Raw genomic sequence first — 21209 nt, 5'->3', positions numbered from 1 at the left:
AGAGAGAGTGTGAAAAGAATTTCTACAATTTTTTCATTGTGGGAAATCAACGGAGGAATCACTGTATGGCCAAGAACTGGTGTAAAAAATGCCCAGTGTTAACACACCAGAACTACAGCCCTGAGGATAAATGGGTGCACAGCAGGAAAAGAGAGGCTAACATCTCTTCAGTGTTCATGTATTGCAAATACAAATCCTCAGACTATTGGGGTCATATATTCGAAAAACAAAGACAAAGCCCCAGGCCCCAGAGTTCAGTAGTTTAGAGAAACCAGAAGTAAATCAAATATTTGTTTGTACTGCTGACAGCACCTTGGGTGAGCTTCTGTAGTATTTATGGGGATACAATCAATCAACCTTTCCAATATGTCAGGTATGAAATGCAGGCACTGAAATCCCTCCACGTACTGAATCCCAGACTTGATACAACTTCACACAAATGAGACAGGAACAATAGCTTATTAAAAACATGGTAAAGTGCAATAAATCTGGAGCTGAACCACAGTCGTTGCTACCCTGGGTTTTTATGTGTCTTCTGTGTTTGGCAGGGGCAGTTTTATTTTAAAGCACCTTCTCAATCTATCCATCTAATCAGCAATGCAACCAATGAACAGCTCTGCCATGCACCCAGTGAGACTGGAAAGCTAAACACATGATCAGCTCCTATTGCATGACTATTTAATGCATTTTGTTATACTTCAGGGCACACACTTCAGGCTAACAGTGTGGCAGAACAGCCAGAATCTGGTTTTGTTTCCCAGTGTGACAGCTCTGCGATTAGAACACAAAATTAAGTAAGAGATTATGAGGAGAAAAAACCCACCTTAGGTTCTGTCAACACCCACAAGGAATGTCTCCATGCAGAGCAGAGATTTCTCCATGAGTGGCTTGTTTGGTAGGTTTGGAAGAGTTACTTTAGTTTTGGTTTGTTTTTTTTTTCATTTGTGTTGTTGTGGTTTTTTCTTCAAGTAACTACACCAATCTGTTATCTCCTCAAAGACATTTTACTCACACTTTGCTTTTGGAGTGTCAAAAATCCAGTATTTATTAGGAAAAAAAAGTGAATGGAAGTATTTAAAGGGAAAACTTAACTCACCTGTTCTCTCTGTCATCCTCTAGCAGCTGCAGCTTATAATAGGAATTTGTTCCTTTCACAATATCTACTAGTCCCAGGGTTGCACTGAAAATTTTCCCACCTTTTTCAAAGACATGAGCAGAATCCTCCAAACCTGCAGAGAAGAAAAAATTAGAACACAGAGGAGGAGGTTACTGTTTTAGCTCTCCTTCCTGCATTTGCACTCATCCAAATGTTTCCTGCAGCAGTGATTCAACAGAAATACTGCAAAAACACTGACCACACTGCTCATTCAAAACTACTTGGAGCATAATGAATCAATTAATGAATTGTGAACATACACCTTTAGATAAACTTCAGAAAAACCCAGGATCAGAACACCCAGTATCTGGAGAAACTAGAGTTAGTATTTAGTATCCAGTTAGTATCCTAACTAGAGGAAAAAACCCTGTAACCTTTGATAGAGGATGATCTAAAAATCCAAGATCTAATACTGTGTGAGCAGCTGAAGGAATCCCCAGGAGAAATGCTGCTCTGCAGGTGTCACATTAGACTGGAAACCAAAGGCTGGCCTTGGATGCAGTACAAATTGTCAGAACATCCATGCACCACAGGTTTGGAGAGTAGCATCAGTAGATGCTTATGCCATACCTGTGTCCTCTGCTGGCTGGGCCTTTACCCACTCCACCGATAGGAGATTCTAAAGCTGAACAAGGTGCATGCCTTAGTTTAAGTGGTCCTTCTGAAGAAAGCTGCTCTAGAAAATCCTGAAATATTCAGCCTTGGATGTCAATCAATATGCTTCCTCTGATAGCAATGTTAAAGGTTTAAAAATTCATGCTCCTTTATGGAACCCTCATCCTTTCAACAGAAAAACCCTTTTGCAAACCACCAGGCATTCTGAAGACTGTGGGTGGTGCAGGCACAGGCACTGTTATCACTCACCAGAATCAGGATCTACTGCTGCTCCACCCTTCACTGTTAACTTCATTTTCTTTTCAGACTTGCTAGGTCCTGCAGTGAAAGACAGTTAATTTTTTTCATAGGTGAGCAACACAGTCTGACTTGAATCAACCTTAAAATTCTCAGTTTGCATAATTATCACCCTAAGGTGAAGCAGATTCCCAGTATATGAGCACACTGACTTCAGTGACTTTTTTTTAACCTAGCTCTAGCAGCCAAATCACAACTAAATGAGAAATTACATTTCCCCAGATTCTATCTATTTTTTTTTCTCCTGGCCCCAAGGGGTGGACCATGTCATTTTTTTTACCTGCACTGAAGATAAACACAACCACAAATGTGGAAGTGGGATTTAAAAACCTCACAGGGCATGGGTTTGGATTCCCTGGGGATGCTACTGTGGTGAGACAGTCTGGCAACAGCACACGCAGTTGTATGACAGAAACCTCCACTTGGAGGACACAAAGAACAGGTTCTGAAGAGAAGTGAGCAAATGCAATGGTTTTGTTCATCATCCAGGATTAATAATGGCATTGGTAAGCAATGCCATCAATATTTTCACACTGCTACAAAAATAATATTATTTCTAAATCAAGTAGCATAGAGACTCAGTGCTCTGGACCTCAGTATTTTCTCACGTGCCAACACTCCCTGAGTAGTGTCTGTCATTTTGGTGTGCTAGGACCTCCTTGGAGCTGCAACACTAACACAAACTGGCAGTGAAGCTGATGTTTTATGAGGAAGAGACAGGATTGATGGTAGGGAGCATGGGCAGACTGAAGTAGGGGAAACAAGAGCCAGCTCAGGAGACAGTTTCACGTTTACTTAAAGCTAGTCTTGTCCTGAGGTCCATTATATAAACTTATCATAAGAAAAAAAAAAAGCAGTAAATTCCAGGGAAGGGTAAGGACAGACCATCCCCAGGTTTGCTTTGTGCATGCACAGTACTGAACAGGCCTGTGGAGAAACAACCGCTTTGTTCCTCACCTTGCTCTTCTTTGACCTTCCCAGCACTCTTTGTACTTGGGGGCTTGCTGCTCTTCCCATCCACAGCCATTTCCTCATGCTCCATTTTCACTTCTGCACCCCAGGGTGAAAGGGCATGGAGAGACACGAGCTCCTGGAAATCCTTGCTGGAAGATTTCACCTCCTGAAGAAATGCCTCTGAGACCACACGCACTTTGGCCTCCTTCACTTCTTCCATCTTCTTGCTCATTTTCTCCACATCCTCTGCAGAGGCAGGATAGGAAGGGGAGAAAAAAATGCATCCGTGAGGTTTTAAATCTCAGCCTCTCCCTCTGGCCATGATTCAGGGCTCTGTAACACTAAAACACAATTCCACTATGTTTTGGATTCACCATGTTCTTTGGAGAGCCAAGTTCCTCCTTGGTTCAAAGATACATCTTGGGCTAGAGCAGGAACACCCCTGTTCTACCTGGCTGGTCCAGTTCTCCCTTTCCCAGATCTCAGCTGGAGCTGGACTTTCTGATGGATGGGAGCAGATCTCCCACCTCAGCAGTCAGTTTGCACAGCTCTAACACAGAGCAAGAGCAGACACTAAGCTGCCAGCAGAGCAAACAAGCGCCCTCAAGCACCCACAGTCAGCTCTGGGGATTCTCCAAGACAAGCCCTGAGCACCCCTCATCCCAAGAAAGGTGGCTTGCACACCACCATGGTCTGCACACAAACCCCAGCTGCCACTGACCCACGGGAGCCTTAAGGCACAGCCTGCCAGGTTAACTTGCTGGGTAAGCAAAACCCAAACAGCACACATCTGTCTACTTTTCCAAGCACACTCAGGCCATGTGTGCACACAAAACACTCCCCCTAATCCAAACACTGATCCCCAGACAGCTCTAAGGACAATTGTCCTCTGTAATCTGCTCAGCTCGTTACCACTGCTACCAGGAACCACAGCATGGCTGCTCACTCTGGGTGCTGATGCACAGGGTGGCCTTGTTAGCTGTTGTGGTCATCTTTCCTCCCAGGTCCTCCACAATGTTTTTCACCTCCTCTTTGTTCTTTGACATCTTCCCAACAACCAGGATCTTCATGTTGGTCAGTGGTTTGTCTAAAGGTTTGGAAATGACACGTCAGCCACAGGCAGAGAGTCCCTAAACAAACAACAAGCACAAAGGGACAGCATTCCCCCCTCTCTACAATCAGCTCAGCTGGCAGGGAGACCAGGGACCAAGCAGGTCTGACCTGTGCTAAGCAAGCAGGAGGGATTCCCCTTCCCAGAGGAAAGGGAACAAAGCTCAGCAGCTGCCAACAAACAGAAGGGATGGAAGACAGGGAAATGGTATGTAGGCATATTTGCCCTTTTCTTGGTTTGTTTTGTTAAGTCAAAAGAATCAGTCTTCTTTCAGCACTGTGCTACTAGGGACTGTGCTCTGCTTCCCTTTTCTTTTGATGCCTGGATAGCATGGGAGAAATTCACTGTCACATGAAAGCTCCTGCCTTTTCAAAAGGAGATCTTTTTTTGAGGGGCTGCAGAGAGAATTCTCTCTCAAGCAACACTGTTCCAGTCTTGATCTTATAGAAAGTACAAGATTCTACCATGCAAACCCCATAAGAAGTCAGGAGCAAACTGGTAACCATTGTGTTAACACTGCAATTCAGGCTGGTCCAGGACATGGCCAAGTGCCCAAGAGCATATTTGCACTGCTATAAGATAAATGCTACCAACTCTAATTGACCAGCTGAGGGTTGTGCTTCCTCTTCTCCCCTCAACTCAATTAGTTTGGTTGTTAGCAAACAAAGCAACCTGGCTTTAAATCTGGCGAACCTTTTGAGTTTACTTTCAGGGGACACTGGGGCTGGAATCAATTTGCTGATCAGAAATAAGACCTGGGTTACTTTGTCTTCATTGCTAAAATAACGTGATCTGGCTGAAGTTAACTGTGCAGAATTACTCCCACCTTTTTAACCAAGTTACAATAATGCCCTGCAATCAAAATTATGGCCAGAACTAGAAAAGCTGAATAAGAAAGAAGTCAGCATAGTACTTAACAGACAGGCTTTACCACCAAAGCATGCAACTCATAACAGCAACCTATAGGAAGTTTCTTAAGTCCAACCTTACGTCAGTTGGAGACAGCACATCTATTTTGAATAAGGGGAGTCAGTGATCAGTAAAGCCAAATCTCAGTAGATGATTTAGAAACAAAACAAACCCCTGAAAAACTCTCTTGCCTTCAAAACCTAAATTTATGTGGAATATTTGGCATTATGGACATCCCTGGATGGTCCCTAGCAAACCAAGTGAGGCGGCATTTTGAAGCAGGTCTCCCCAAGACACAATTTGCAACATCAGCCTTTTCATTTCTGATTCACTGCATACACATCACCTCCTCACAATCAAGAAACACTCAAAATCATCTGCGAGAAAAACAACAGAACCTCAAGCCCATGACCTATCTGTGCTGGGAAGATGAAGCACATGAGACACTTTTTTTATCAGGAGAGCTCTGCCTGCTCGGGAGCAGGAGAACAGTGGGACTGTTCAGGGTGGCATGTTTATCTGGCTAGGGATGCCAGCCTGAACATCATCCTGAGCTCCACCAATCCATGCCCAGCCAGACACTTACCTCTGGGTGCAGACACAGTCTCTGACAAAGGAGCAGAAGCAGAGGGAGGAGGTGCTGAGTTCACAGTTGCAGCATCTGGAGGGAACACCCTGTCCTGCTTCTTACACTTAAATTTCTTCAGGTAAGGAATTTCCCGGAACTCCTGTGGGATGGAAGCATAAACAATTTAAAACCAACAAATATTATTATAGGATTTAAAGGATAAATTGAATGCTAGCCAGATGTTGGCATTTATTGCCAACATCTTGGAAATTATTTTGATTCACACTAAGGTGGACATAACTCCACTTTACTGACTGAAAAAACAAAGCTGGAAGAGAGTAAATTATGAGTTTCAAATCAAATCAATAAAATTTCTTTCAATTTAATGTTACTGGGAAAAATATGATTTATTTATGCATTAGCTGCCTGCTCCTGGAGGGACTTGCCCACTGTCATAGCTGCTCAGTGCTGCAGCACACTGCTCTTTGGCATCCTGCACTGAGTGCTGCTTGTTCATTCAGCTCAGAAATGTGCTTCAGAGCATCAGATATGCAGCAAACACTCACCTTTGGGATCACCCAGTCTTTCCTGTTGGGAGTCTGTGTTTTAGCCACGCACTTGGTCCAGGCAGTGATGTCCCCTGAACAGTAATAAGCGTCACTCTTGAACACAAACTGCCCCTTGCACTGCTCACAGGGCAGCAGAGCTCCAAAGGCCATCCCATCTGCCACTCGGTCCAAGATCTGCAGCAACAAGGAACACAGAGCAGGTCATGGCAGGAGGAGACTGGAAGCACACACACACACACACACACACAGTGTAACCCTGGGCTGCACAAGAACACAACTGCCAGGCTGCTGGCACAGCCATTTCCAGCAGGTCACACACACTCTGAACACAAAGCAAGCCTCTCAGCTGCACTGATGGAGATAGGATGCCTCAGAGGCATGGCACAAGGCTCCTCCTGCTCACACCCCTGGCTCAGTCTCTCCTCTCCAGGAAGAGGGAGGGGATTCTCCCCCTCTGCTCCGCTCTCAAGAGACACCACTTGAAGAGCTGCACTCAGATCTGGGGCTCCCACCAGAGACCTGCAGAAGAGAGGCCAAAGGAGGGCCACAAAAATGACCAGAGGGTTTGAGCATCTCTCCTGTGAAGACAAGCTGAGACATGGGATTGTGCAGCCTAGAGAAAAGGTCTCCAGGTCTCCTTGTAAGACCTTCCAGAACCTAAACAGGGTCTGCAAGAGAGCAGTGAGGCACTTTACAAGGCCCTGTAGTGACTTTAAACTGAAAGAGGGTATGTTTAGATTGGATATTAGGAATAAATCCTTCACTCTTGAGGGTGGTGAGGCACTGGAACAGGTTGCCCAGAGGGGCTGTGGATTCTCCATCCTTAGAAGTGTTCAAGATTGGGTTGGATGGGGCTTTGAGCAACCTGATTTAGGAGGGGCTTCAAAGAGATCATCTTTTGATCTTCCAATCCCATTCTATAATCCTGTGGTTCAGGAGAACACACCTACCACACAGCACCTGAGCAGGCTGCTGTGCCAGAAGAGCCAGGGAGAAGACGAGCTACTGCATCTGAGCACATGAGGAGGTAGGTGGGATTGTAGGCTCAGATAAGTCCAGGTTTTCCTGCCTAAGAGTATTCCATGATCATTTTGAGTCTAGACACTTCCCACACACCAGCCCACACTCCTTATAAAGAGTCCTGATAAATACAAATACTTAAAGCAGTATGTGGCTCTGAAAGAGAGCAGACTTTCACAAATTACATAGACCAAAATGGACTGTTTTTAGAAAAGAGACTGGGAAAGAATTTGTACAATTTTTGCATCATTATGCATAATTTAACAGTAGAGGGAGGCCAGGTGAAGCGCCTTAACTAACCTGCTCATGAAGAGCCAGCACAAAAAAAAACCAAACTTTGAGCATAGCAGAATAAAGGCATGACACCAGGACAAAGATGCTGAATTCAGCATCACTCACCACCACATCACCCTTCACAAGCAAGTGTAACAGCAATACCAGAGTCCTGGGACAGAAGGACTGGGATTTGCACCAAATTTCTTTTCTTAAGTGTTACATTAGGAACATTCTTCAACGTTGTGGACCTTGCAGTAATACTGGATCAGGTCAACCTCACCAGTTCCAAGACCCCGCACACACGCAGAGCAACTCCAGCCAAACTCACGGCATTCTCCCCTGAGGGGACCTCCTGCTTGTTGGCAATCAGCAGCTCCTTCAGGTCATTGGTGGAGCAGACCTTCCTCAGCTCATCCTTGATGCCCCAGATCAGCTCTGTCTGCTCCTGTGGACAAAACCCAGCAGCTTAGAAAGCAATCGACTGCAAGTAGCCAAGAACACTCCTCAAACTGCAGTATGGGCACAAGGTCTTAGTAAGACACTGTTATCTTACACACAGATTGTGAGATTAAGAGCTCCAAGAACCAGTAACTTTACCAAAAGGGAGAGTCACACCTACTACCAATTACGTAAAACAGACCCTTAAAGTCATATCCTTCATCTGTCAGTGCCCTTACTTAGAAAGGTCTCAACGTTCTTTACAAATTTTACCTACCTAGCTGACACTGAGAACAGTGGGGATGCAGCTGCATTTGAGCCTTCCAGAAAAAAAAAAGATCACAAATGCTGATTGCCACTGTTCTTTTTTTAAGATAACTAAGCATTAGAGGAATTTCTACCAGATCAGACACCTGCAGCAGTGTGGAGGAGCATGCATATTCTTTTGGGCTTTTCTACAGCACTTGAAAGGGTTGAGAAGCAAAGAAGCATCCTAAAATATTTTAACTAGTTTCTGAATGTAATCCACTGGCTACAGTCAAAAATGTAATCAGCCCTGGAAGAAGTGGTTTACTGGGTTAAGTGGTGTAATATTCAGTGTCAATGATCATGCTTAATGAAATGCTGTAAAAAAAGTGAACCCAAAGTTAATCCTCGTCCACAAAGTGCCTCCATTTGTCCTAAACATCTACACTGCAGCGGCAAAACCTTAAAAATATATTTTTTGAAAGTTATGGTGCTGCCACACAACAAAAAAAAAACAACTTTTGTACAAAGCCAGAGCCAGCATTTTTCTACAGTTCCATTAAGACCTCAGTTACAGCACAGACAGATTGTTAGGTGGTTTTTTTTTGGTTTTTTTGTTGTTTGGTATTGGTTTTTTTTTTCCCTTGGGAACTTTTACTAAATAAAAAATTCCTGAAGCTCTACTGGGGATTCTTCCCACAATATTCTAAAAAGTGACAGGTAGAAAGCTGTGATCTATCACAATTTGTACCCACAAACTGAACACATCTTCCCAGAGGGTGAAAAAGATTTGATTTTTCATTAAGCTAGTCGCACACTTTATTGCTGTTTAATTTTTACAATGAGCTATTTATTGTTTTCCAAGCTTTTCTGCAATAGTGCTCAGGCTCCAAGCTCCAGCCACCACAGCCAGATGACACAGCAAGGAGCCCAGAACCAGCCTCTCAGAAAAAAGGCATTTAACCTAATCTCTTTAAATCCAATAAGCCCAAGTCCTAGAGAACATCCTTTATGTCTTTCAAGAGAAAGGGCAGGGTGAATTCCCTTCAGCAAAGCCTCAGGGACAGGGCAGCTCCAGCACCAGGACACAAGGATGGTCTGTGCTGCCACTGCTCTCTCTGGGGACAAGGTACTGCCTTCTCTAGAGCCTCTTCAGTGTCAGTGCCTGACACTGCACTCTTCCAACAAAGCAGTTCTCAGGTTGTGAGCAGCTAAAACTCACCTTCAGCTGCTTCTGCTGCTTTGATTCTTTCTCTTTTTCTTTTTTCTGCTTCTTTTTTGCAGTCGCGTTTCCATCTACCTCTTCTCCTTTTCTCTTTCTAATAGAGAAAAACAAAACAAAACCACACACACATGAAAGGAAGCTGTTGAAATGGCTGTCCAGCAGTTACCAGAGCTCAGATTACTGACTGCCGATATCTGCAGAGGCTTGAATATCCTCCGTTTTGGCAGGCAAATCAATTTTTCAAATTCCTCAGTGCTAGATTATAGACCTGCACTTGGCTCTGCAATGTGAGCTGCCTCAATCAGGTCAGGTACACTTAGAGGTTTTCCACAGGGTAACTGTGTGGTGTGGGAGAAGAGCACGTGAAAGACTGCAACATTCGCTGGCATATTCATCTGCATCTATATTCATCTCTATTCCTCTATACACCAAAGGCATACCTAAGGATCACTGAACAGCTCTCCAAATCTGGGGAGGTGTAGCAATGCAAGTTAAAAGACCACGGTGTCTATCAGCTGAATCAACAGCTTGATCAGCTTAGGCAGCCTATACTGAAATAAAGGAGAGCAAACACAGGAACTTTAATGAGTTAACACACTGGGAAAATAGGTATTTCCCACCTAGTTCCTCTTCAGACTGGAATTAAGTCAGGCATCTGAAACCAAACAGGTGCAAGTTTCTGGAAAATTTCAGTGCAAGCACTGTTGCACAAGTTTCAGGTGCAAGCATTGGAAAATGCTTCCAGGCTCACAGTGCTTTTGTGTTGAGAGTTGCATGTGTGGACATTTATTGCTATTTGCTAGGCCTTAGAGCTGAAGGGAGAAGTTACAGAAAACACTGCTCCAGAAAGACTAGAAAAAGAAACCCAAATGAAAGCTGGGGGATTTTGGCAGACTTCAGAGTGACAAGGGACCTCAGAAGATCATTTATGTTTCCAGAGTTATGCCACCCCCTTCATCTGCCTGGAGTGTGTGTTCTCCTTGTGAGGATGCCAAGGGAAATTCTATCCCAGCTGAGACAGGACAGGCCTGCAACTCGAGGCAGAGCACGAACACAGCCTGGATCACACACTCCATTTTGACAGAGATGCTTTCTGTTACAAAACATCAGCCAGTTCTCTTTTAAAGAAAGCCTCTCTCAATTTTGTAAGCTGTGGCTGAGGGCTAAGTCATGAAGTTGACATTTCTGATTGCTCTCCAACTTACAATTTTCAACTGTTGTCTTTCTAGGACTTTGCTCCCATTAAGACTAAGAATATCAGTAGGTACTCTCCTCCCAGAGATTCCTGCAGGAGACCTGTATGTTCCAGTAACCTGCCTGGCCCTAAAATTGTGCTCACTTTATTTGCAGTGGCCACAGCAGCCCACCATTAGCACCTCTGACCAAACCACAGTTCAGAGCACTTTGAGGGACTGGTTTGGCAGAAGGTCTCATCTTCCAGCTGTGCTCCTGCCAGGTGCCATCAGTGAGCAGGGGCTGTGCTGTACATCTCCCTGCCTCGTGGTGGGAGGGAAACAGCCACACTGTGCCGCCAGCAACTGCTTGAGGAAAACTTCACCCTGTGTTCTGAATCAGGCAAGTGGCAACCAGTGTGGCAGGACTGGCTCCAGCACACACACACAGCAGTGCCTCCAAAATTCCCAGGCCAAGCAAGTCCTCTCTCCTCCTCGGCTGCAGGCCCTGCTGGGAGCAAGACCACAGCATCCACTGAGCCCTGTCAAGAGGACAATGACTTCCCTATGTTTTGACAGAGTCAGGAGTACACAACAGAATCTGGGAAAAACCTACCAGCCTGAGTGCAAAGCGTTCTGCACCTTCCCAAACTAGGGATTCATGATGTCAGTGCTTAGGAGGGGTGCCCAGCCCTGGGTATCTGCAGTGCCTGCTGACAGCCAGGCTGCCTCCAGCAAGCCAGCACTCACTCCCACAGTGAAACTCATCTCCTAAGGGAGCCAATCCAGCACAGCAGCGCTGGAGGGCGATCACTGCTGAGAGACCCTGTGACCCAGGGAATGCGTCCCAATTCCAGCAGCGACTGACTCCTTTGGCAGCTTCTCCTCACAGTCAAGGGAACAGCAGTGCTGTACAGAGCGGTTACAGTACCTGCTCCAGCCACTGGAACAAACCATGGAGTGGGAGGGATCATCCCAACTGCAGGGAGGCATAAAGCTATGGGTCACCACCTTCTCTTTCGTGCCCAAGGCTAAGGCAAACACTGATCATTTTATACAGCCTGGAGAAGGGAATGGCAAAGCTGACTTCATCTTGCAGCTTCCCAAAGCAGCACATTTTAGAACAATCTGTAAACTACACCCTCACTGACTCAAGGACACACACACAAGGATCTTCCATCCTCGAGCCACAAAACCGTGTGCTGCCCACAGCAGTGGGGTGCTACTGTGTACACCCTTTCTCCTGCTGGGGAAGGGACAGCCTTCCACCTCCGACAGATACAGCCCAATAGCTTGCCTGGAAGGACTGGCATTTCCCAGGCAATGCAAACCACTCCTCACTTTCACAAGGCCACACAAGATTTATTCCAACTTCAGAGGAGATGAAGAGGGAAGTGAGCTGTCCCACTGTGGCCTGGCCCTTCCTGACCATCTACTCTATTTTTCACATTCGCCTCTTCCCCTCCCTACAATGAAAAGGTGGAAAGGACAGTCACAACAACCCTGGATAAAGCAAGCAGCCCAGCAGGGAGGAACAAGAACTCTTTTTTTCACCTCCTCTCTGTAAAGCACTGCTAGACTGCTGGGTGACCTGAGCACTTAGCATTTGCCTCAGGTCACCTCTGCAGCTAATCCAGTGCTGCATGACATCCCTAGAGTGACACTTTACTCCTGACCTGGCCAGCAATTCCATCTAAACAAGCGAGGCAGAAAATACAGGAAGTATTACAGCTCAGAGCAGGAGGACAAAACAGACACTACCAAAGAAATACTGTAAAAAGGAGCTCGCAAGCTGCTACTGCATTTCCTACACCAGCATACAGGCATTCTTTCCACAGAGAAGCTGCAGGCAAGGACACAAGATCCTCCTTTCCCAGGTCTGCCAAGTGTTGTGCTTAGGCAGGACGGCCCATAGCCCAAGGGAGGGTTGCATGTCTCACCCAGAACTGGCTGAGGAAAGGAGCCAAGGTTCTTGCAGTAAATCCTCCCATATTTGGTCTTCACAAAGAAAGGATTTTCCAACTTATTCTGGGTAGCCCTGCTCCACACCTCACCTCTCCCATCTGAGAAAGGCACGTCTCAATGCCACTTTTATACAGAGGGCTGACAGGGCAGTCCCCAAGTCTGAGATTCTCCTTGAAGCATGGGCCGGACATGCAGCAGCAGCACCTGAAATTTGGATGTGTCACATCTGAATTGCACAAACTTCTGAGCCAAGATACAATTAGAATGCAGCATATTTAGAATATCTTTAAAGATAATTTTGAGAATCTCACTTGCAACAGACACTTTAATATCATTTCTGCAAAAAGCTGTAATTTCTGCTGGTAATTTCTGTTATCTGATCGAATGCACAAGGTGAATTATCTGAGGTAACTGCATCTAATTCAGGTTTCTGGAGTGTTCTTCCTTTGGCTTCTCCATAACTCCTGTGCTTTCTTGGCAGCAAAACCACCAGCTAGTTAGCACACCACACTCCACCACTCATGCTGTTTATTTACACTCTCACCCATTCTGTTTGTTTGACAGGCAACGATTTTTCCAACTGACCCTTACCACCCTTGGCTCAAGCACAGCCCAAAGAGCAGAAGGTAATGGAGCAGAAGAGCCAGCCAGCAACTTCAAGGCTTGTTCAGGAAGTGCTTAGAAAGCAGGAAAGATGAGACATCCTGCTGCTTTTCTGGCATGAGGTCCTGGTTCACATTACCCTCCATCACCAGTGCAAGCTTTTTTCCACTGCAATTCTAGGCTTTTATTTATGCAGTGACTTGGCAAACTGCTTTGTGGCCTTTCTTTACAAAGCCTTCATATTTTGCATAGCATCCCAGAAGTGGCCCAGAAAAGCAGAGTCAGGGCAGACAAGAGAAGCACTTATACGGTCACATCTCTAGAGCTTTGCTGAGGAGATGGGAGAAAACTACAAATAACCCTATTAAACTCACTGTTCTAGGACAAAGCAGAACTTGCATCTCAGCACAAAAAGCAAAGGACTACTTGAAAACCTCTAAGTGCATTAAAATACTGCACTTCTGCTTACACTAAGCAATGCACACAGAGGGAAAATCCCTGCATGGAAAGACAGCAGGCTGCCCAACAGATGCACACATCTCCTCTTGGTCTCTGCCAGTTCAGCTGAGCGAGGTGAACAGAACAGAACCTGACAGGGCTCTGGCCAGAGCCTCCCTCCTGGGGTGCTACAGGACTCTCCCCACAGCACCCACACCACTGCCAAATGCTTCTGGAGCAGGTTTGCCGAGGAACTGCACACCACACACATCAGCTGCATACCTGAAGGACCAATACTGACAAAGGCTGCACAGCTGTGACATGGCCATAGCTTCTCAGAACAGACATCAGCCTCACTGGACATTTTCATGGTGAATCTTTGCAAAAGCAAAGCTTAATTCAGTCTAAAATGCACACAGAGAAGCCCAATGTTTTCCAGTGACAAAATCTTCCTTATTTGTAGGTCCAGAAATAACTAATGTTCCTTCCTTCAAGGGGACAATACAACACTGGTTTGCGTTATGAAGCATGACTCCAGGCAAAGTCATTTCAAGAACAAGTAACAAAAGCCTTCATTAAAAAAAAAAAGATCCACAAAGCGAGCAAGTCACCTGGAAACACTTCTTTGTCAGTGCAAGTTCTGTCAAGAGCCTCCACTGAAAATCTCAATGCAAGGCAATGAAATTTCAGACATACTATAAAAGATTCAGCAAACAAAAGCATCCAAGTGTAAGCACTACATGGCCAATAAACACCATTATCAGATTCAGTGCCTGTCACAGTTCAGCAGCTCATAGATAGAAGATGTCAAATCAATTCTCTAACAAGTGGTTTGAGCAGAGAAACCATTGCTGATAACAGTATCACACAAGGAGACACAGAGCCCAGTATCCATTTGTACTATGCAAGCATTATTTTATGGTTGAAAGCCCTGAATCAGCCTTTCAAGTCTGACAGCCGCAGGTCTCTGCATTTCCTCAAGGCAGTCACAGGGGACAACTGGACTGCAGGTTCCCGGGGACAGGGAATTTCTGAGGTCACAGGAAGGACCAAACCTTCCCATGACCAATATTCTTCGAACAGAGACAACAACGTCCCACAGCATTTCAATACACAGATGTATTTAAAGGCAACGGCTCCTCCAGACAACACAATTTCTTACACTAAGCACCTACCCTTCACTCTTGGTAGCTGGGAGCTGCTTCTTCAGAGTTTCTTTATCTTCAGCTTTCAAGATGCTGAAGCCCAGGAGCTGGGTGGCCCCGTAGGCCGGGAGGAAGCCCAGCTCTGCCCGGCGGCTCACGAAGCAGTCGGGGTGGTACCAGTTATCGATCATTCCCAGCTGCGGCTTCTCAGGATGCACCATCTTCTTGGAAATCCGGATCTGGCCCTGAGGGAGATGAAAGTGACCCAAGAGCAATTGTTAGGCCATTCTGGAAGGGGCAGGATGTTAACAAGTTACCAACATGATGCTTCCTAAAAACCTGTGAAGCAGTAACAGTTCCTCTATCAAAGCCTGTAACTTTTTGCTGAAACCCTTTCACTACAGTTTCTCTACCATTTTCACGTACTCTTGCTAGGTTGAAAAAGTCACCTTTTAAGGCGGTTTTCTGTTCAAAATCTGTAGTTATGATATTTTATGAAAATCCCTTTGCTAGGATTTTCTTCTCCTGAGAAGCTGAAGGGCCTCAGCTTCAAGTGTAAACAATTTGTTATCTGCTACTGTGGAATGCAGCAGGTGCTTTCTCGATTGTCTATGTGGGATGTTTCTACTTGGGGGCCAATCGAGGAGGCAGCAGCTCTCGGACTTTCTGGGAGTCACAGAACTTTGTTATTCATTCCTTTCTATTCCTGTCTCGCCTTCTGATGAATCTTTCTCTCTGTTCTTTGTAGTATAGTTATAGTGTGGTCTTTTTTACTGTAATATATATCATAATATAATAAACCAGCTTTCTGAAATGGAATCAAGATCTCTCCTTCCCTTCACTACCCTAAAAACCACTGCATCAAAAATCCACTCAAAGTGGGTAATCATGTTGTTTTTATTCCAACTTCCAGTAAGCTTGGCAAATAAAACTCACATGAACAAGCCTCATAAAGGCACATCCCAAAATTAACTTCATGTCTCTATCACTCAAACATCAATGCTAATATGATCTTATGCTGTTTGACTGCAAATTACTTTTCAGATGTCCAATAAGTAGATGGTTTGCAGTGCAGCAACAAGCAGGAAAAGCTGAAGTTAGTGGTGGCTGTCTTGCCACCAAAATGTTGGTGAGCAGCATTCCCAGCCTGCTCTAAGACCCAAGTGAAAGGAGGGATCACCAGGCTTGAAGCTCAGGCTACCATGCCTGAGGGATGCCTTTACTGTCAGCTGTCCAGGACACAGCTGCTGCTCAGACATAGAAATGCAGCTCTGCAAGTGCTTTCCATATGCAGGGCAGACAGGAAGCAATTATAAAAGCCACTGTTTGAATTAAAACGGGTGAGAGAAAAGATGAAATGGATAAATTTTTTACCTTTTCTATTTTCTGCTCACAACCTTTGCAAGTACTTCTGTTAGACTTGGCATATTCTGCAGCAAAGTCAGTTAGGCTCTTCTCAGCCTTACCACCTCCTTCCTGTTCCCCTCCTTTTCCTGGAGAACAAAGCAAATACAGAATTCAGCTTTAATATGCATTCCCTTATTTTCTTATTCTCTGTCCCAGATTGTTAGCAGTCTGCATTAATAAATCTCTTGGGTTCCAGCCACTCATTTGGCCAGAATCTGAACTGAGAGCAAGACAAGCAGTCCATGCTCAAAAGCACCAAAGAGCCACCATAACTGTGCACTGAACTGTTAACATTAAAGAACTGAAAACTAAATACACCAATCACAATAACAAGAAATGTTTTTCAGTGTATCTGCCAACTGACTTGGCTCTTTCTCCTCACTGATTTAACATGCTGGATGATACTGCCAGCATCCCAGCCCTGGAGTGCGGAGACATCTCAGCAATTCTTCCGACGTCACTCACTCGCTGAAGCAACATGGACATCAAATCACCATAATAACAGCACAACAAGAGAGCACAGCTCCAGATGAACCTCCAAACACCATGAGGCTCCTGCCTACCTCCTCCAGGGCCTCCAGTTTCAATGGCTTTCTTGATTTTCTCCTGATCTTCCCACCGAAGCTCGGGGAAGCCGTCAATGTCTGCGTGGGACACAATTCGAGCCCGCTTCCAGAAGCAGCTGTAGTGGTGCCAGTGAGGGACTTTGCCATCAAACATGGGTGACTGGCAAAAAAGCACATTAGGCCAAGATGAAACAATTCAAGCAGAATCAAGGGGAAAACCAAAACAAAGCCCAAAATAAAAAGGAGTATCTGGGTAAACATACACAATTTCTTCCTTTTATTTTTCTTTAAATCAAGAGATGGATACTATTTAGGACAAAGTCGAAGAAGAAAATCTAATAAGACAGACAAGCTACTGGAGAGATGTTCACGAAGCGGAAAGACATGGAAGGAGCATTAAGCTAGCTTAACCAGTTCATCACCCTGCTGCTCAGCCCATCTGTTTCACTGAAAGAAAAAAAAAAAAAGTCACACCCTCAGCATGGCTGCACCAGCCCCTGTGAGACTGGGCAGCACAAGAGGCTGCTGACCTCACTCCACAATCCCTCTGAGAGGCATTTCTCAAGTAAACAGTCTTTATACTGGAGAACCCATGGTGGGCACAAGATAAGAAGGGCAGCTCCAAGGATTGTGGCCCGAGGAAACTCCTGAGTGGCCTGCAGGAGGTAGAGACAAAATTCAATGGAAACACCAGAGCCCAGTTAAAGTTCTGCATCAGAGGTTGACAGCAGGCCACAAAGATGATCAGAAGGTGGAAGAACCTCTCCTGTGAAGACAGGCTGAGAGAGTTTGGGGTGCTCAGCCTGCAGAAGGCTCCAGGGCTCTCTTACAGCACTTTCCAATACCTGAAGTGGGCCTACAAGAAAGCTGGAGAGGGCGTTTTCACAAGGGCTCGTAGTGATAGGGTAGTGAGGCACTGGGAAAGGCTGCCCAGAGAAGCTGTGGCTGCCCCATCCCTGGGAGTGTTCAAGGCCAGGTTGGATGGGGGTCTGAACAACCTGGTCTAGTGGGGGCATCCCTGCCCACTGCAGGGGGTTGGAATCGGATGATCTTCAGGGCCCCTTTCAGACCAAACTATTCCATGATCCTGTGATCAGAAGCATCACCCAAGTCCTCCTTGAAGTGCAGCTCCAGAGTGCCCTGCCCCACACCAAGCACTTGTTTTGCAAGTACCCCACTTGTTTAAAACTTAGACACAGTGGGTACCATCCTGGCATCACTCCAGTTACCCACCAGGCAAAGTAACCTTGCAGTGGTTTGTCTCCAAATAACACACACAAACAGCTGCTGTACTAATAATACTCAGTGCTGTGTAATTATAATTACTGATGATACAGAACTAACGACCTAGGAAAGCCTTCCATGTGTCACTCACTAACAGGAGGGAGATCTCCAAGCCAAAACCAACAGCAGAGCTTTGTGCATGAGCAGGAAGAAAAAGGCTTCGAAGACCACAGCACGGAACCAGAGCTGAGAGTCCAAACAAGAACAAACCATCTAGCCAAACTCTAACAGGACATTTTTATTTCCAGATGGGCTCTTCCCACAAGCCAGGATTGCACACCCAGTCCCCCTCACAGCATCACAGCAGCCACCCTGCGGTTGCTCTCAATGTGTCTGTAAGTCACATGCAATTTTGGCCCTGCAACATGGACTCTGGGCTTATGTCTAGAGTTGTGCAGGAAGCTCCCAACTCGGGGCTGCTCCCAACACAGAGGCTTTGAGGGCACAAGGCACTGGGGAGTACAAAAGAGAGCAGAGCCGGCTCAATCTTTGAGACAACCATACAAGCAGCGAGTAATCTCCTCAACATGGAGTTTCAGACTCTTCTCTGTGTGGAAAATAAAACCTCTAGGCAAGCTGGGCCTTGTTTACACAACTTCTCTCAGCTCACCTATCTCTAGACCATAGTTTCCTAAACAAACTAAGGAAAAAAGAGACCGATTCACTTTCACAGTGCGCGTTCAGATAACAGAAACCGCTCAGTTCCAGCTGGAAGCAAAAGACAAAGCTGTGCTGGTCCTGCAGGGGCTGGGTGCCTGCCCTGTGCCAAGCACCCAGAATCCCACTGTCATTCAGAGCCCTTCACTTGAGGAACCAAAACAAAAGGGAGGTTACAGCAGACATAACTACGACCTCGGTCTGTATCTCCCTTTAATTTCTTCAGCACAGCTTGCAGAAGAGCTCGATGCACTGACTCTGGCACAGAGGCTGCTCTGCAGGGGATTTCCCCAGGAAGAAATTCAGGCATTTACAGCGGGATGCTCTGCTGGTACAAAAACTAACAGAGGGCACAGCAAGCAAATTCAAGAGGTTGTGGGGAAAATAAATAAAAACACAAGTGGAAGACCGGCAGTTTTGGGGAGATGTCTGGCAACGAAAGGCAGTGGCTCTGTGAGGAATGTCACGGTCCCCAGGAGCTCACCCCATTAACCAAACCCTAGCGAACCTGAACACAACTCCTGCCCCCCGTACCGACGAAGGGCAGCCCACCCCGCATCAGCCCCAAGTGCTGGGCAAGACAGGAAGGGGCAACAAACGTGAGGAAGCCGCAGCCGGAGCAGGGGAGGAGGAGCAGCTCCAGCGAGCGGCTGAGGGCAGCGGGGGAGACAAAAGGAGAGGCAGCCGGAACACGTGCGAGCAAACGCTGCAGCTCGGCACCGCACGGTCCCGCACCCTCCCCGGGGGGAGGAGGCTCCGGGGAACAAAGGCACAGGCAGGTATTTCCCCTCCGGGACAGCAGCTTTGCTTCCAACCCCGGCAGAGCTGCAGCCAGCAGCTCGGCCGAGGGGGGACCGTGCCCTTCCTCCCCGCCCCGTACAAGCGGAGCCTCTCCCAGGGGCACAAGCGAGCTACAAATAACCCTATCTGGAGCTACGTCCTCCAGACCCGGCTCCTCGGGCGGCCGGGACCCACAGCATCCACCCACCCATCCCTCCATCTATCCGCAGGGCTTCGCGCTGCCACGTCCTTGCTCGCCTTCCGTACGCCTTTGCTTGCCTTCCACAGCAACACCCCCGAGCTCAGCCCGCCCCCAGCACGCTGCAGGCGCCCCGTCCCCTGTGCCCTGCTGCAGCCAGCGGGGACAGAGTCCGCCCTGCCAGGAGAGCGGCGATTCCCTCCGCATCCTCCCGCAGCAGGCAGCGACGCCGGGTCCGCGCACAGCTCCCAGCCCCCAACACACGACGGGGCTCTTTCCTTCCTTCCAGAAGCAAGCCGAGCAGTCTCTTCCCCAAAAGGCAGATAATAGCATGAGGGCGGCGGAGAGCACACCGTGCCTTCGCGGCCCGTTCGCCGATTGCGACGCAGCTGCTTCAGCCCAGCGAGACCACCGGGCCCGGCCGCTCATCTCACCCGGGCCTGCCCCAGCCCTCTCACAGCCTTCGGGCCGCAGTTCCTCCGCCTCGTATGCAAAGCGAGCGGGGATTCCCCGGCCCGGACCCCGAGCGCTGCGAGCGGCAGCCGCTTCCCGCGGCACGGAGCAGCCGAGCTCGCCTCGCCCCCCGGGACGGCAACAAAGCGCCTCCGTGCGCGCCCGCGGGCCGCCCCCCGGCCCCGACCGGTGAACTTTGCACCGCTCGGGCTCCAGCCGCCCCTGCAGCCCGGGGGAGCGGGGCAAGCGGCTCCCCCCGCCCGGGAGCGCTGCGGGCACGGCTGCCCCGGGCACCGAAGCTTCTGCAGACACAGCAGCGAGCGAAGGCGCCTCTGCTAAAAATAGGCTGCGCTCGCCCCCGCTGCGGCGAAAGGCGCGGCCGAGCGGCTCCGGAGCACCGCGGAGGGAGCGGAGCCCCGGGCTGGCCCCGCCGGCGGCGGTACCGAGCGGAGCGGCCGATCAGCCCGCCCCCACCCCCCGCCCGCGGCGGCCCCGCCACGAGGTACCTGCACCATGAGCGCCAGGCGCAGCGAGTCCTTGGCGATGCTCTCGCCGCACTTCTTGCAGGAGGCGCGGCCGCTCTTGGCATACTCGGCCCGGTACAGCTTCTCCGCCGGCTCCGCCATCGCCGCCGCTCCCGCGCCCGCCGCCGCCACCCCGCCCCGCGCCGCGCGCCCGCCGCCGCCCCGCCCGCGGCAGCGCCAGCCGAGCGCCGAGCGCGCGCCCCCGCCTCGCCGGCCGGGCGGATCCGCCTCTCGGGCATCGATTGCCCGCGCCTGGAGGTTCCTCCTGTGTATCAATGGGAGGCGGGCGCGGCGGCGCGTCTCGTGCTGCGCCCCGAGGGTCGCGGGTTCGGGTCCCGCCGCCACCACCCCCCCCCGCGTCCCTGTCCCGCACCCCAGGGACACAGAGCGGGCTCCCGCGCCTTGGGAGACGCTGAGCTCAGCGGCTCTCCGGCACACAAATACTGGCCTCGTGATGCCGCTTCCAGGCGGGCGTTCCGGTGGTGCTCCAGGACGAGGAGCGATGGCCGTGGAGTAAACCACGAGAATTTCTAAACCGCGAGAATTTCCACGCCGACGTGAGGAAGAACTTCTCCACATGAGGGTGGAAGAGCGCTGGAACAGCTGCGAGGGACTGGGAGGTCGTGGGGTCC

At 48.2% G+C, this 21209-nt stretch overlaps 1 protein-coding gene across 2 annotated transcripts in view; it reads right to left on the bottom strand.

Annotated features, from left to right (window-relative positions):
• The window catches only part of PARP1 (poly(ADP-ribose) polymerase 1), a 33053-nt gene extending 12317 nt beyond the window's left edge, over positions 1-20736 (bottom strand). The window contains exons 1-12 of one of the 2 annotated variants that reach the window (XM_038133040.1): positions 20560-20736; positions 16678-16840; positions 16082-16200; positions 14738-14952; positions 9382-9478; positions 7804-7920; positions 6177-6353; positions 5629-5770; positions 3969-4109; positions 3026-3268; positions 2021-2089; positions 1097-1229 (exon numbers count right to left, since the gene is read on the bottom strand). In XM_038133040.1, the coding sequence (XP_037988968.1) occupies positions 1097-1229; positions 2021-2089; positions 3026-3268; positions 3969-4109; positions 5629-5770; positions 6177-6353; positions 7804-7920; positions 9382-9478; positions 14738-14952; positions 16082-16200; positions 16678-16840; positions 20560-20679 (1736 nt within the window). In that variant the 5' untranslated portion in view covers positions 20680-20736. Of the gene's footprint in view, positions 1-1096; positions 1230-2020; positions 2090-3025; positions 3269-3968; positions 4110-5628; positions 5771-6176; positions 6354-7803; positions 7921-9381; positions 9479-14737; positions 14953-16081; positions 16201-16677; positions 16841-16943; positions 17095-20559 lie in introns of those variants that run through there. The other variant, XM_038133041.1, reaches the window with a different exon arrangement.
• Positions 20737-21209: the final 473 nt, after the last annotated feature.

Source organism: Motacilla alba, chromosome 3, assembly GCF_015832195.1.
Source record: "Motacilla alba alba isolate MOTALB_02 chromosome 3, Motacilla_alba_V1.0_pri, whole genome shotgun sequence".
Classification (NCBI taxonomy): domain Eukaryota; kingdom Metazoa; phylum Chordata; class Aves; order Passeriformes; family Motacillidae; genus Motacilla; species Motacilla alba.
This window is presented reverse-complemented; position numbering and strand designations above follow the sequence as displayed.